Genomic DNA, 14,619 nt, shown 5'->3' with positions numbered 1-14,619 from the left:
CTAACCAATATAATCGTTTTATAGAAAAAATCTACCCATTTTAGCTAAAAAATATATGTTCCAGAATTGTTTGTACAAGTTAAAATTTTTTTAAATAAATGGTCCGTTAAGCATATGTGTTTGTCTGATTATCACTCATTAATAACTGATGCAAATCCCGCGGTTATTCGGTAAAAATTTAATGGGGGAAGGTGAAAAAGGTAAAGTTCCATACGACACCGAACCGTTGAATAGCGAGAAGGGTAAGACAGTAAATTTCCAATGACGAAAAAACGAACCCCACCACTCCAGTCACCTTTGCAGTTAGGCTGGTACAACTTTTTTTTTCTTTTTTGAAATTTCGATTTCTCTTCTGAAAAAAAAAAAAAAAAAAAAAATCTGTTTAGCTTCCGATGAACTCCAAAACCGTTAACCAGATACCGCCGGCGAATCCTTCTTTCGATGACTCGTCGGAGGTCGCAATCAACGCTGCAGTTGACTTGGAGCTCGCCGCGGCTATAGGAGTAGGAGTAGGAGGAGGAGGAGGAGGAGGAGGAGTAAGTAACTCAAACGGCGGCGGAGGAAGGAGCAAAGCGAAGGGACCTTGGTCGGCGGAGCAGGACGCGGTTCTGACGAGGCTAGTGAAGAAGCTGGGGGCGAGGAACTGGACTCTGATAGCCCGTGGAATCCCAGGCCGGTCTGGGAAATCGTGCCGGTTAAGGTGGTGCAATCAGCTCGATCCTTGTCTCAAACGCAAACCGTTCACCGGTAAGCTAAACCAACACCTCTCTCTCTATCATCTCTCATGAGTTCTCTAATTTGCGAAACTCTTATGGTGAACTAAGTAGATTTTGAGCTATATAGCCTTATCTGCGATTCTGCGTCAAATGCTTGTAGCTTGAATGATGTGTTGTTGATTGAGGATCTTTATTGTTGTTCATATGAATCAAGAATCAGATTCTTTTGTACATGGAGATTAGTTTAGGGTTATCTAATGATTGATTTACTTAACTGTGCTGGTAATTTCAGAGGAGGAGGAGAATCTGTTAATGTCAGCACACGCGGTTCATGGAAACAAATGGTCAGTGATTGCAAAGCTTTTACCTGGGAGAACTGATAACGCCATCAAGAACCACTGGAACTCTGCGCTTAAGCGTAAACACGCTGATCTCTGGAACAGTCACCACTCCATCTCTAAGACCGTAACTCCTCACATTGTCAGAAAGGCATCATCGTCGTCCCACAAAGAAGAAACGAATTATCCTCAGCCTTCTACGATATTAACTCATGTTAAAACGGAGGATGAAGCAAGCAAGCCTCCGGAAGGGAAGCGTAATGGTGTTTATCGCCCCGTGGCGAGAATGGGTGCTTTCAGTGTCTATAAGCCTGGATACATGAACCAGAACCACCGTATAGCTCCGTGTGAGGGACCTTTGGTTCAAGTAGCAAGACCCAACTCGTTGGCTGGTCAGTTTCTTCAGTCTCTTTGTTATCAAACTAACGTCCCTTCGAGGTGCGGTCGTGGTTGCTGTGACCAGCAAGAAGACAAAAGACTGTCGTCGTCGTCGGTGCTGGGACCAGAGTTTGTGGATTATGAGGAGCCGTCTTCTGTGGGGTTAGACCAAGAGTTGGTTTCTATAGCAACTGATCTGAACAATATTGCTTGGATAAGGAGTGGACTTAACAATAGCTATTCCAGAGAAGTGGGACAGAGTATGATGAGTGCTGCTGATAGTCGTTTTCATTTTGAATATGCTCGAGCTCGAGGGAAATTTACTGGGATGGTTAACAATGGTGTGCCAAGTCAGATGCTGAGGCAAGATTTAAGGACTTTAATCTAACTTTTAGAGAGAATATTTCTTTGTTGTATCTGATCGTAGAATATCGAAATTTCACGGAGTAAACTTCGCACGGTGCAGTGTTGGTGTTATGTAATGTTTTGATCTGATAAAGTGCGCGATTTCTATGTTCCCTTTTCCAGACATTTTGATTGAGTTTTCCTTGCAATTGAATTGGGTATCTTCTTTGAGAAAAGAAGAGCCTGTGGTTTTGACTTTTTGAATTTGGAATTTTTTACAAGTCATAACGGGTCGAAACCCAGCCAAGTATGGGGCGAGTTTGGGCATTAGAAAGCCCACGTAGAAGGCCTCGTCATTTATTTACATGTACAGTACTTCTATTCATTGTTCTAAGGTATTCATTAATGCTATTTTCATTTTGAGATATTCATAAATTTGAGACTTTAGTTGTAAGAATAAATAAATATGATAATTTGAATGGTTAATAATTTGTTTTTATCAATTTTAGTTTACAATAATTCTCCGTCTGTAATTCAACGTAGTCCATCCAACATAAAAATAAAATAAATAAGCAAAAAACATAATTCAATTGCGTAGAAAGGAGTACAAAGCACCCGATGATCAGATAACAAAGATTGCTTATGGGATGGCTTTTGCTTTACTCACACTGCTGCCATATATATGGACGCCTTGTCGTCCTATGAGAGAGGCTAGATAATAATTCTATTTTCAAAAATTATCAACAACGATGACCTACCAAAACATAATAATAAGCTTCCACCGTCATAGACTCGTAGGAGGGGCTATTTTCACTACTATGCTATGGTTTAGTGTTTTATGTTTGTTGGGTTCGAAAGTTGCAACCTAATTAGCTAGAGATGAGAACCTTTTTTTGAAACATATGATAACTAATTAAAATGAACAGTTTTGTATTGGCTTGTTTGCTTGGTGTCTCGGGTTTAGAAAAATGTAGGGTATGAATATACAAATATGAGTATAAATTAATAAATTTAAATAATGTTAATATGATGACATTTATTAAAGGATAATGTTTTTTATCATCAGTATAAATTTCTGCAATGATTTTGAATAATTTGGTTAGGTCTAAATATGCACTCCTAATCATACAACCCCAGTTGTGGTGTATATCTAGATAATACATGCGTGCTTACAATTTTTTTGGGAATGATTCTGCATAAAAAGTTAACTATGATAATAATATTCTATACAAAATATAAATACTCATTAACGGATTCGACTGAATAAACAACACCTAATGAAAATAACCTGATAATACGGTTGATGTAAGTGTTGTAAAACTGTATAAAAAATATAACATGCTTTCTCTATTTCAAAATAAATAATATATCTATTAATTTTATCAAAAATTGTGTAATCATTAATATTTTATAGTTTATTTTGTAAATGATTGAATAATTTTTTATTTATATTTTAACGATGTTTTAGATAAAGAAAATAATTTTCTTAATAACTATACACCATCCTAAATGGCTAAATTTCATCTATCTTATTAAATCAGAAACATTACAACTTCTTCTAGGTGGATTTTAAAGGTGAACTTCATATATTTAAATTAAATGTCTCATTCTTTATATATAATATGTACTATAGTCTAACTTTGCATTGATGTATTTCCTTAAATACAATTTCTCTTTTTGTCCATATTCCATATATGGTTTTCACATTTATTACATGTCAATTTAAATAAGATAGATACTAAGAATACTAAAAATATTAATCTTACTGGAATTACCCTATACAATTCATTTTAAATTGATCAGTATACTTTCATTGACCGTATTGATTTTATTAGTACGAATAACATTAGGTAGATAACTCATAGATACATACATAAAGATTTTACTATTCTTTAACTACGTTGGGCCTAATCTACTTTCTAAAACAAATAACATAGCTTTATATATTGTATAGAATATAGTAATATTGTATAGTATTATACTTATACAATAATACTAAAAACAAACCAAACTGAAATATAATATATATCAAAAATGCTTTGAACCATTACACAAAAAATATATTAGACCTCAGAGATAAAAATCACTTTCAAATTATGTAATAATTATTTAAAAAAATATAACTTTGTAATGTACAAAAAACATAAGTTTTATATCAAATTTTGTGTTATAATAAAAAGACACAACTCGTACTTACAAAATGTTATTTTTACATATGAAAGACAGTTTTGGTATTGTTCTTTAAACACAAAATTGAATTATACAAACTCGATACTACATAAAACTAAACAATATAAAATACATTTTAAAAATAAAGCCCGTGCGGGTGCGCATGGCCTTTGCGAAAATCGTAGATATGTTTATATAATATATAAATATATTATATTACACATATTTTCATATAAATAATACTCCAATATAGGTTTTGTATGATAAATATTGAAAATACAAAATATATAGACTATATATTTAAAATAATATAAAAAAATCTACTTTACATTATCATAAAATTTAAAAATCAAATTTAATAATTAAACACATTGCTTATTTAAACACATTAGTACACATTGTTATTTATCAAAATTTTATATTAATACACTTGCAATCATGTATAACATTTAGTACAAACAAAGATAAAAAAAAATTGATTCCCGCTCGGTCGATCGGGTCATGATCTAGTGTATTTTAAAATTGAAAAAGTAGTAAATTGTATTCACATTAAGGCCGGAGTTTGACCAAGTCAAGTGAGAAAGATGCGTGGATTCACATCTCCCAGACCAAACACATGTGTTTCACTCTTTTGCCTTTAGATTTTTGTGGCTTCACTTCTTTTGTATCTTTCCCGACTCCCATCTTTTAAGAGTTGAAACTCCGCAGCACATAAAGCGTTATGGTTGGTTCATTGTTGAACAAGAAGTGTGGTTGCTCTTGGCTTTATGCGGAACTGCGGAATGTGTGCAACAATCAACGCTCTCAAAATATAATACTAATGATTCATTAGTAGAATTACATTGTTGAAAGGTGAATATTCTAGTTTTGTTTATTCTCGCTATTAACTGTGATCTTGGTTAAGTCTAAACCATATATCTGTCATTTGTTGATAGGTCTCCATAGTGTTGCAAAAAGTGCCCAAAAATATAAACACATCCCATTCTATATATACATATTACAACAGCTGTTAACATGTTTCTTCTTATCTTCTTCTTCTAGCTTACATGATCTAATATTATTTGAATCCAAAGTCTGTTGAACGATCCTTCTCATATATCGCAACTTCAACTTGCCGAAGTATCTAAACTATTTTTCAACTACTGATAAATCATGTAATTTGTAAGAAGTGAAACTTGTACGAGGATAGGTGTAGGCCCGACTGTGAAGTTTTATCTTAGAAATGGAAAGTTTTAAAAGTAAAAATTAGAGGACATACAATCTACATCACGCATATATACAGTAGATAATAGATCTGAGTTTCATTTATAGAGAGGACAATAAAAAGGTGTGTTCATACATTTCAAAGTCTGCATATTTTTGCCCACTGCTTCACGCCTACGCAACCCCTCTTCATTTTTTTTCTTTCAAGATCTTCTTTTTCTTTCTTTTTGCTTTTGCCATGTTTCCATGTCATCATGCTTTTTTATTGTTTCAATACGTATCTACCCATTTGATTTGCTGGGCCCAATTATCGAGTACACACAGTAGGTACTTCATTAAAATTGCAAACTGCTGTTTCATCGTTCTTTTACTTTTGAATTTTGAAACAACGATAAAGGATCCTAAGCTCTGGTCGGTCACATCTCGCAAGTACAAAAATCAAAATACTTGATAATTAATAAGAAAATTACACTTAGCTGCTTCATAATAATTTTATTAAACAAACAAAGTAATTCCAATGTTTTTATTACAACATTAAATCCTCCAAATATAGGAGAAAACTATTAAAATTAGTACAAAACAAAAACTCCCCCACCCAGCAAATTTTGAATTTTCCATGTCAACCAAAGTGAAAAAAATAATAATAATAGTACCCGACACAACCCATCTCCCTTAAACCCTCACAAGGTCAACAAAAATATCATAGAGAGCATTGTCTTAGTTACTAAAAATGTAAAAATGTAACAAACTTGTAATATCCCAACCTTTATTCTAATTATTATCCTTATTATCACTAATCATAACACAACAATCTCAGCTTATAACCTAAAACCACACAACTTCTAACTACGCTCCTGAGTCCTGATTCACCAAACTTCTCAGACAGAACAACAGCTTCAATACATCCAGTCTTGAGGAAGACGTCTTTCTTGATTCAGACGACCAACTGCTCTGAAATTTCCCTGACGCGCAAGTAGTGTACTTCTCGCTAACATGCACTCTGCACAAATAATTTTGAAAAACAAAACAGTTATTAGATTAACTCAAAAAGTCTAGTAAGTTAATTATAACTAAACATTTCCTAGTTTGGATAATTTACCGTAGTCAAACTGGCTGAGTCTTGACCCCACGTTGGTGAACTCATCAAAGTTCAGAGTCTGCGGAGTAGAGACTTTCGATTGCGGCATAGCGGTTCTGCTGACTGGTGCTGACTTCTTGATGGTCTCTGTAGTTGGGTATCGCCGGGGAATAAAAACTCCGGTACCGGTGGAAGGACGTTTCTGAGGAGTCACTGCTTGTTGAGGCATCATCCACGTGGCGCTGGATGAAGCATTGCGTCTCAAGACTCTCAGGTTTTGAAACGCGATTTCTTCGTTCACTAGTCTCTTCGCGAAGTGATTCTCAGAGGACTTGGTTCTCGTCTGAGAACAGAGCCACATCTGGTCAAGAAGACGCTGCTGCTGCTGGTTGATATAGCGTTCGGCTTGAAACGCAGCGTTTTGGCGGCGGAGGACGAGACTTGGGCTTTCGCGGGGAAGGTGAGGCTCGTCGTAGCTTCCGAGTTTGAGCCTGGCGACTTCTCCAGCCGCGGCAGAGATGACATCCCACGCATTGTCTCTTTTAAACGGCGCCGTATGGGCCGCATGCGACGGTGGAGCGATAGGACTTCTCAGCGTTGACTGCGGCGAAGTTGCTGCCGCCACCTGGCGTTTCTCCTCGGACTTGGAGGAGGTAGGAGGAGGGAGGCGCTGAGTGGAGGGAGCGAGTCGGCGAGTTAAACCGGCGAGGAAGTCTTCCTCGTCGTCGCTGCTCTCGTCTTCGGTCTCGGTGGAGTTACCGGGGGAGGTGAAGCCAGGGGAGAATGCTGGAGAGTCGAACTCGTAAGGGAACTCGTTTGGGAAACCGAGTGGAGTTGGGGTTAACTCGGAGTCGGGTGTTTTGTCCATGATGGGAAGGTTGACGGAGAGTAGAGGAGGAGGAGTGAGTCTAGACATCTTGAGAGAGAGAGAGAGAGAGAGAGAGAGAGAGAGAGAGAGAGAGAGAGAGAGAGAGAGAGTGGTGTGTTGGTTTGTGTTCAAGTGAGAGGAGGAAGATGGGAGAATGTTGAAGACAGGGTTGCTTTTATTAAGGTTTCTTTGAGAGACAGCTCAAAAGCACTTTAACTTACATCTCTTTCTTTTTTTTTTTCTTTAATAATGATTTTCTTAATTATCCGTAATTAATGCGTGATGGACGAAATTCAAAAACTATGTCCCTTGGTCTCTCGCTTGTACTATTGTGAAGGGTTGGAAAAAAAATATACAGAAAAAAACCTTTGAGAAACATTACGTCAAGATATTTAGGTAATGGAATCTGTATGGGCCTATGGGGTATGAGAAATACAGGTGGAACTCACTTGATCCCTATCAAATTGTTAATTTACAGCTTCTTGGTCTTCTAATCTTTTAATTACACACACCTCGAAGTAAAATCTCAGTGTTTGTAACAGAATCTGTTAATACTATAAAAAACAAATAGTACTATTGTATGGGATAATATTTTTTGTGCAACAATTGTATTGGCTAATTAAAAGCATAGAACAAACACTTCATAGCTACGCCTTCTCTTCTTTTTTTTTTCATGCAAGTCCTCATTAGTTGCACTTTACTCTTTTTTTTTTCCTTCTCTTCTAATTACATTCACCATAAATAATTGCGTTTAAATGCAATTAAAATCCCGACAACCGATACGTTATTGAAGTCCCAAGGGCAGAGCCGTGCTCACCTTGTTATTTTTGAGCCATTGGCCTCAGGCCCCCTCTCATATCAATACAATTTGGAGTCCCCAAATTCATAAATATACAATCAAAATGATAATATGATCAATGAAAAACATACTAGCTTTAATACTTTTAATAATACAATCATTTCTGTTTAATTGTTGTAGACGTTAATTTATTTTTCTTCTTATTTTATATGTCAAAAAACACTTTTTCCATATATAGAGTTTTAGTTTATATTTATAAATTTTCAGTTGTAACCAAAATATAACATTTACCGTTAATCTTCATAAGATTAATTTTTTCTTAAACATAATGTCAAAATCATTAAAAATTATTTTCTGTTTCATGTTAAAAAAATAATACTATTGTTTGAGATAAATTAAATCACCTTCCACGGCACTGCCCAAGGGTTTAAACTGTCCAAGGGTTTAAACTGTTTAAAACTAAAGATTCTGCGACTGTTCGGTTTTTTCTGGTAACCATTGAAGACTCCTGTTTTGTAAGTTCTTTTTTTTTTGATAAAATTTAATTGAAAATATAGGTTTCATATAAATCTCGTGACCACTCAGGAACTTTGAATATAGCTGACATGGCATTTCAGCAGATACGACAGATTTAAATCAGTCATCCGTCGCTCTCTCTCCCTCCTTCTCCGTCGGGTTTGTAAACTGTCATGATCCATCCACTCTTCCCTCCTCCGTTAGACTTAACGGCTGTTAATAGAACTTCTCACAGAAAATATGCTCGTCATTTGACGACGGATACGAAACGGTTGTATAAACTGGATTGAATAATGTTGTATATATGTTTCCCGCCATTTAGGGCGTAGAGAAGTGAGAAAATGGTGGTGGGGACCAGCTCTTACCTGCCGAAAAAGACAGCACCGTTAAGTCAAAAGAGCGGGAACAGATCTTCTTCATCCTCCTCTTTATTAAACTGAAGCAAGAAAACATAAACAGCATATTTTATTAATTTAAACCAAAGAAACTCAAAAAGTTTTAATATTACTATATGCTGTGTGTGCCCCTAGTTTGCTTCTCTTGTATCCGGACTCCACTCTCAAATGTCGACTTAGTATTACTATACTACTATAATAAACTAAGAGCACCCACAACAATAATGTTATAATGCGTTTACATGATCTTTTTATAACTAATAATCTAAAACCTTGTTGTTAAAGCTGCTGAGATTGTGATAAGAAAAACAGAAAGTGAGGTGGAAACCATTTTATTCCGTAATTTGCGACGGGATTTGGCTTAACAAAAACATGTAATCATGGGCAATGAGCAGAGATTAGGGGAGCGAAATACACACGAGAGGAAGAGCGCGTGAGGCGGGGCAACTGAAGGTGGTGGGTTGTGTCTGCCAGCATATGCTTAACAGGAAGCTGTCTTTCTCTCTGCCTTCATTCCACAAAAACATTATAAATAAATATTAAATACTCCATTCTTTAGTAAAAGTAAAATAAACTAAGTAGAGGCAGATCAATGGTTGGGGCCTGGGAGCAATTTACCTTATCCGAATTTGAATCAAGTGATATGTTTTAGTCTAGATGCGATAAAAAAAAAAGAGATATATAACTGAATAATAAGTGGAGTGGACTAAACAAGAGCAAAAGAAAAAACAAAGAAATCTGCAAATGTCATTTCGAATTTCCCGCCGAAAGCCTATAAAGGATATTGTGACAGAAAGATATCAACCGTCCATTTCAAATGTGAAGTCTCTTTCTCTCATAAGTATGTCATAATAAGTACTAATAAGAAAATCACTACAACCTCATGAGATTTGGATTTTTACAGAAAAGAGGTGAAATAAAAACATCATCATTTGAGTTATCAAAAAATGAAAAATTTATTCAAAATCAAAGAGCCAAACTAAATCAAACTGAATTAGAAATTTCAAATCGAACCAAATAATAATAAATATCAAATCTAACCAATAATTATAAATATTTGAACAATTACCTACTTCTTTATGTGAAAAAAAATTACTCAAGTTTCTGCCAAATTTCAAATTAGAAAGTTAGGTTAGATTAGTATAGCAGCAAAATGGATTTTGAACAAGATTGCAGGGAGACTGATTAGTTAATATCAGTGTATTTTCAAATTTTATCTTTTTTGAAAAATACCAGAGTATTAGGAAAATGCATAGGATGAGAATCTTAGCTGACCATTTGTAATCATGAGCTTGGTCCTCTTTTACGTGGATTTTAGGTGTTCCAACGTTCACACACATTTGGATCCCTTGAACTTCAAGTTACATCCATCCTTTCATGTCTTTTTAGTACTACTATTTTTTTCTACGAAAATGAGGCATTCGTGTTATGCAGATATGATTTCAATAAAATGGTGTCTTAGAAATAAATATATAAAAAAAATTCTACATGGCGTTTGATATCAGCAATCGCCTCTGGCATGATCTCTACGATTTCCTCTAGATATAATGACTACCCGAGGAAACTAAAAGCAACTTTTGAGTTTTAACTATTCTAGGAATACATCAAAGAGTAGATAAACACTATGACACGAGAGTATAATGTACAAAATCAGAAAATATGTATATAAGAATTACAAATATTAAAAGTTAATCTCCAATCATGGTTACTTACAAGAACCAACGAAGGAATTTTTTTTTAAGTTGAAACATTCAAACATATATGCTTTGAGTTTAGAAACTCCCAAAGCAAAGGAAATGGGCCAAAAATTTCTCCCGGCCACATGCAAGACGAATGATTCTTCCTCGTTCACTCGGTTTTGCAATGCTACAGCACGTGCCATGCCAACTGTTTATCACATACTAGCATGTGTGGTGTACACCGTAATCACGTGCGCCATAGAAAGCTTGCACTTAGCAATTAGCATTATCAATTAGCAATATCACTTGTTGATGTTGAACCGTCAATGGTCAAAGCCTCGAAAACATTAATCTACGAAAGGGTGTATTTGTTTTCATTTAGTTCCTCAATACAATAGCATTCTTCTTTTGTATCTGCATATTTGGCAGTTTTACTTTGAAATCAGGTTATGACCTAGGAATAGGTTAGTCAAAGTGGATTCGGCCCATTGGTTTGAGAATGGATTGAAACATTTAATGGGTTTGCCAAATATGCAAATCTCGGATGCATATTATTTATTAACAGTCTATAATTTGTTTTGCATACAATTGAAGCCGGAGCAACTTACACTATCATGTTTTCTTTTTTACTATAGCTGCTAAACTTTTCATAATTCATGGTAAAAGCAAAAGTCGTTGTAGTATAGTGGTAAGTATTCCCGCCTGTCACGCGGGTGACCCGGGTTCGATCCCCGGCAACGGCGTGATTTTTTTTCCTTCCTTGCGGTTCTTCCTTTTTTGTTCATCACAGGCCCACACTAAAGACTATTGGGCTGTGTGTTTAGTTTGGTCCTTCGCTTCATTTGTTTTCTCATGATCCCTCAACTACTTAGTTCTCGTCAATTCTTATCGATTTTAACAAACCGAGTTCCTTACTGTTATTTTCTGTTATTGTTTTGCCATAAATTTATCATATGAATAAAATGAAGAAACAGCTTTGATTATGCTTAACAGCAGATGTTCGATTACTAGTATAGTATAATACAATCGCATATGAAGCAGCCTGATAATATATTGGATTACATATCAAATACAATACAGAGACTTTGGATAGGCTTTGATTTCAGTAAAAAGAGAATTGTATAACTTGTTGCCTTCGTCGAAACATAAAAGAACAACAAGAACGAGTCTACTTGTTTGCAAAAAAAAAAGAACGAGTCTACTCCCTTTATATTACATAGTCAAATAGACGTTAATCTCATCTTATAATATATTATACGATATTTTTCTTCTCTTTTTTTTAATAAGACATCTATATAATTTTCCATTACTTCTTATATATATGAATATTCTTTTCAACGTTAGGTATATTTCAGCACGTCAACTTCCATATTCACTTGATTAGGGTTCCTGCAAAATCATCACGAAAACTGTATAAAAATACAGCACTAGTGGAAAAACTCGTGCGATGAGGTATTAACTATTAACTTTTTCAAAATATAAATTTAATCACTGATTGCATTTAGATAAACATAATGTAAACCTTAAGAAACATATATCGGTATACAAAGATTTTTGTTGTTGGCAATTTCTGATTTTCATCCACTATATTTATTTTATTTTGAAAAGCATAAGACATTAGGTTGTAAACTTATGTAATACTAATATTGATGACATTCAATATAGTTTATTTAGTCGTGTACCTTTGTTTATAGTGCATCATCGGCTAGAATTGATACTTAGTAGTAAACTGATCCTGCATATTTTGATTATCTATATGGGTGAGTCTCGTTTATAATGATAAATATGCCAAAATATTAATGACAGCTAGAAAATGTTTGTAATCTTACCTTCCCACCAGTTTCCTCTTGAAGCACTTTCAGAATCGCCTTCCTCTCCATCTTTCTTATACTGGATAATTCAGAGTTGGCGAGTTTAGACTTTTAAAAGTAAAGACATATAGAGTACCAGTGTACTTATACGTGTTTACTTGAGCTCAAGTATCCAATTATATCTCCAAAGTTGTGAAGTGTTCAAGTTAGATGCTTAATAAAATATTGGATTGTTTTGCTCTTGCATAAGATGGAAACCTAATCCGAATACTAGTCTTAACTTTATCGATATGTAACACAATGATATTGGTATTAAAGAAACACTTACAGCATTTGGATTGTTTGTTGATTGTGGTGGTGTTGAAGAAGGATAGTTTTCTTGGCCTCCATAGTAAATGGATGAACTCAAGTTGCATGGTGGTTGTGTTTCTTCATTTTGGTAATTCTTTTTCTCCTTATTTTTTCTCCTTTCTCCTCTTTCATCTGTATCCCGAGTCAAATTTCTCACTTGTAATACTTGAAGTAGTATTTCATTGAGCTCATAGTTAAGTATAAGTTGAATTGAACAATTTCTCAAGGAACGACACTCCAAAAAGACCTAATACTCGAGTAAAGTCAATAATAGTAAATAAACTCACATGAAATCCCAAAATTCGAATGTTCATAAATGGTAGCTCCATTTCGATTTGCCAAGTCCGCTTGCGTCCCCTTTGCGTTGAGAACAAACAAAGTATATATACAAGAAAGACAAACATACATGCAATTAACACTTTTAGAATGATGAATTGATGATGATGAAATGATTCATACAATTGAGGGCGGTGAGAAAATGGATTGGAACAATCCTGTTGTTGATGAAGAAGACGAGGAAGAGACTCTTGGACCAAAAAGATGATCGAAAGATGAAGAAGAGGAGGATGAAGATGAACCAGCTACTGACTTTTTCTTGTCCATGGACCGCTCTTTGCAACTTTATGTCGTGTACTTGTTCTTATATGTCAAAGGGTTAGTCCTTTATAGCTAAGGGAAATGTGTTCAAAGGAGGAAGGAAAGAGACAAGAGAAAGTTTGCTCTAAGAAAGATTTTGTGGTTGTTTGTGTTGAGAGGTATGATATCTACTCACTCTCCTATAAGCTTATTTATAGACACTACTGAACACTTGCACTTTGACAATACATGAATCCATTTTAGAATTTAGTATTTTCTTATGTTTTTTAACGAATGTCATTTTGATATATGTTACGTGAATTAAGAAATTTGTAAACATATCAATATAATCTTATTTAATATAAAATTAATTAAAAAAATATTTTTTTTAAAAAATTATTGGTTATTCAAAGAATAAAAAAATATATGTGAAAGTCACATTGCAAAAGATAGAATAATAGTTTATGAAACAAAAAATAATCTTAAACTGACACTTTTTGTGAAATAAATGAAATATTATTCTTTATTTTTTATGTTACCCATTTTACAGAAACATTTATAAGTGAAATTGATCCACTAATCAACCAATCAAGTCAATAAAAAAGATCAGACAATCTGTTAGCTTTTTTTAAAAAAACAGAAGGTGCGTGCATTGGGCCCAAATAATCTCTCAAGCCGGAGAGATAGCACTCTGTTGTATCGAGACATGGTACAACCCTCTCCCCCGGGTTGCGAGTTCGCAATACCACCAACCCACCAACCAACTGGCATATCGCTTCCGATGGTTCATTTCCAATCAATAAAAAGATGAGCAATAGTGTGTTAATTGGCATGTTATATTTTGCTATCGTTGGCTAAAATAATAAGACCTGGACATAATATGAATATATACATCTTTATATAATTCGTTTGTGTGATTTATAGGACGCTAGCAATAAAGGAAAAATTTCCACAAATTATGAGGGATTTCAGAGATCTTAAGATTCGAATATAAATTGACTAGCGTACATATATTTTGATTATAAAAATTTACACTAAATATTAAAAAGGGATATATGCTTGCTTTACTCGTAAGCCGCACTGCTCGTAAGCATAATTAACAGGCCCCTTAGCACTACAATACCACATTATATTAAAAACTTTCTTGGTTGATTTGGATCCTCCCCCGAATAAAATCATATCTTACGCCAAGATCCATTTGAACACTTTTTGTATGTACATGTTTTCATGCAAAAGCTAACTAAACGTAACAAGGCTTTCGGTCAATTTAAGCCAAAAAAAAGCTTTCGGTCAACGTCTGTTACACCTTAATCAGTATTTGCATTTGCGTTGATCTTTACATTTGTAACTGCAAACAAAAGCAGAGAGACGTTCTTGATGTATCTGTAAGTGGCAGT

General features: G+C 34.7%; 4 protein-coding genes and 1 non-coding gene across 5 annotated transcripts; 3 read left to right on the top strand and 2 right to left on the bottom strand.

Annotated features, from left to right (window-relative positions):
* Window positions 1–328: 328 nt before the first annotated feature.
* Window positions 329–1,963, top strand: LOC108809394 (transcription factor MYB25). Its single transcript, XM_018581539.2, has 2 exons — window positions 329–747; window positions 1,009–1,963. The coding sequence occupies exons 1-2, from the start codon at window positions 393–395 to the stop codon at window positions 1,818–1,820; spliced, it is 1,167 nt and encodes a 388-aa protein (XP_018437041.2). The 5' UTR covers window positions 329–392; the 3' UTR covers window positions 1,821–1,963.
* A 3,658-nt stretch (window positions 1,964–5,621) lies between these two features.
* LOC108806210 (uncharacterized) lies at window positions 5,622–7,215 on the bottom strand. Its single transcript, XM_018578260.2, has 2 exons — window positions 6,249–7,215; window positions 5,622–6,149 (listed from the first exon to the last, which is right to left on the bottom strand). The coding sequence occupies exons 1-2, from the start codon at window positions 7,141–7,143 to the stop codon at window positions 6,046–6,048; spliced, it is 999 nt and encodes a 332-aa protein (XP_018433762.2). The 5' UTR covers window positions 7,144–7,215; the 3' UTR covers window positions 5,622–6,045.
* Window positions 7,216–7,494: 279 nt separating this feature from the next.
* Window positions 7,495–9,341, top strand: LOC130495873 (uncharacterized). The gene is given in 3 exon segments (XM_056987444.1): window positions 7,495–7,518; window positions 9,208–9,259; window positions 9,262–9,341. Coding segments are annotated over 3 exon segments (156 nt in total).
* A 1,814-nt stretch (window positions 9,342–11,155) lies between these two features.
* TRNAD-GUC (transfer RNA aspartic acid (anticodon GUC)) lies at window positions 11,156–11,227 on the top strand. The gene has a single exon. It is a non-coding gene; the product is annotated as a tRNA-Asp (tRNA).
* A 347-nt stretch (window positions 11,228–11,574) lies between these two features.
* On the bottom strand, window positions 11,575–13,385 carry LOC108811115 (uncharacterized). The gene is made up of 6 exons (XM_018583168.2): window positions 13,106–13,385; window positions 12,934–13,003; window positions 12,624–12,778; window positions 12,314–12,374; window positions 12,167–12,219; window positions 11,575–11,873 (listed from the first exon to the last, which is right to left on the bottom strand). The coding sequence occupies exons 1-5, from the start codon at window positions 13,247–13,249 to the stop codon at window positions 12,203–12,205; spliced, it is 447 nt and encodes a 148-aa protein (XP_018438670.2). The 5' UTR covers window positions 13,250–13,385; the 3' UTR covers window positions 11,575–11,873; window positions 12,167–12,202.
* Between the last annotated feature and the right edge of the window lie 1,234 nt (window positions 13,386–14,619).

This window comes from Raphanus sativus, chromosome 6, assembly GCF_000801105.2.
Source record: "Raphanus sativus cultivar WK10039 chromosome 6, ASM80110v3, whole genome shotgun sequence".
NCBI classification, from domain to species: domain Eukaryota; kingdom Viridiplantae; phylum Streptophyta; class Magnoliopsida; order Brassicales; family Brassicaceae; genus Raphanus; species Raphanus sativus.
Note: the sequence above shows the minus strand (reverse complement) of the source record. Positions and strands in the feature narration are given on the sequence as shown.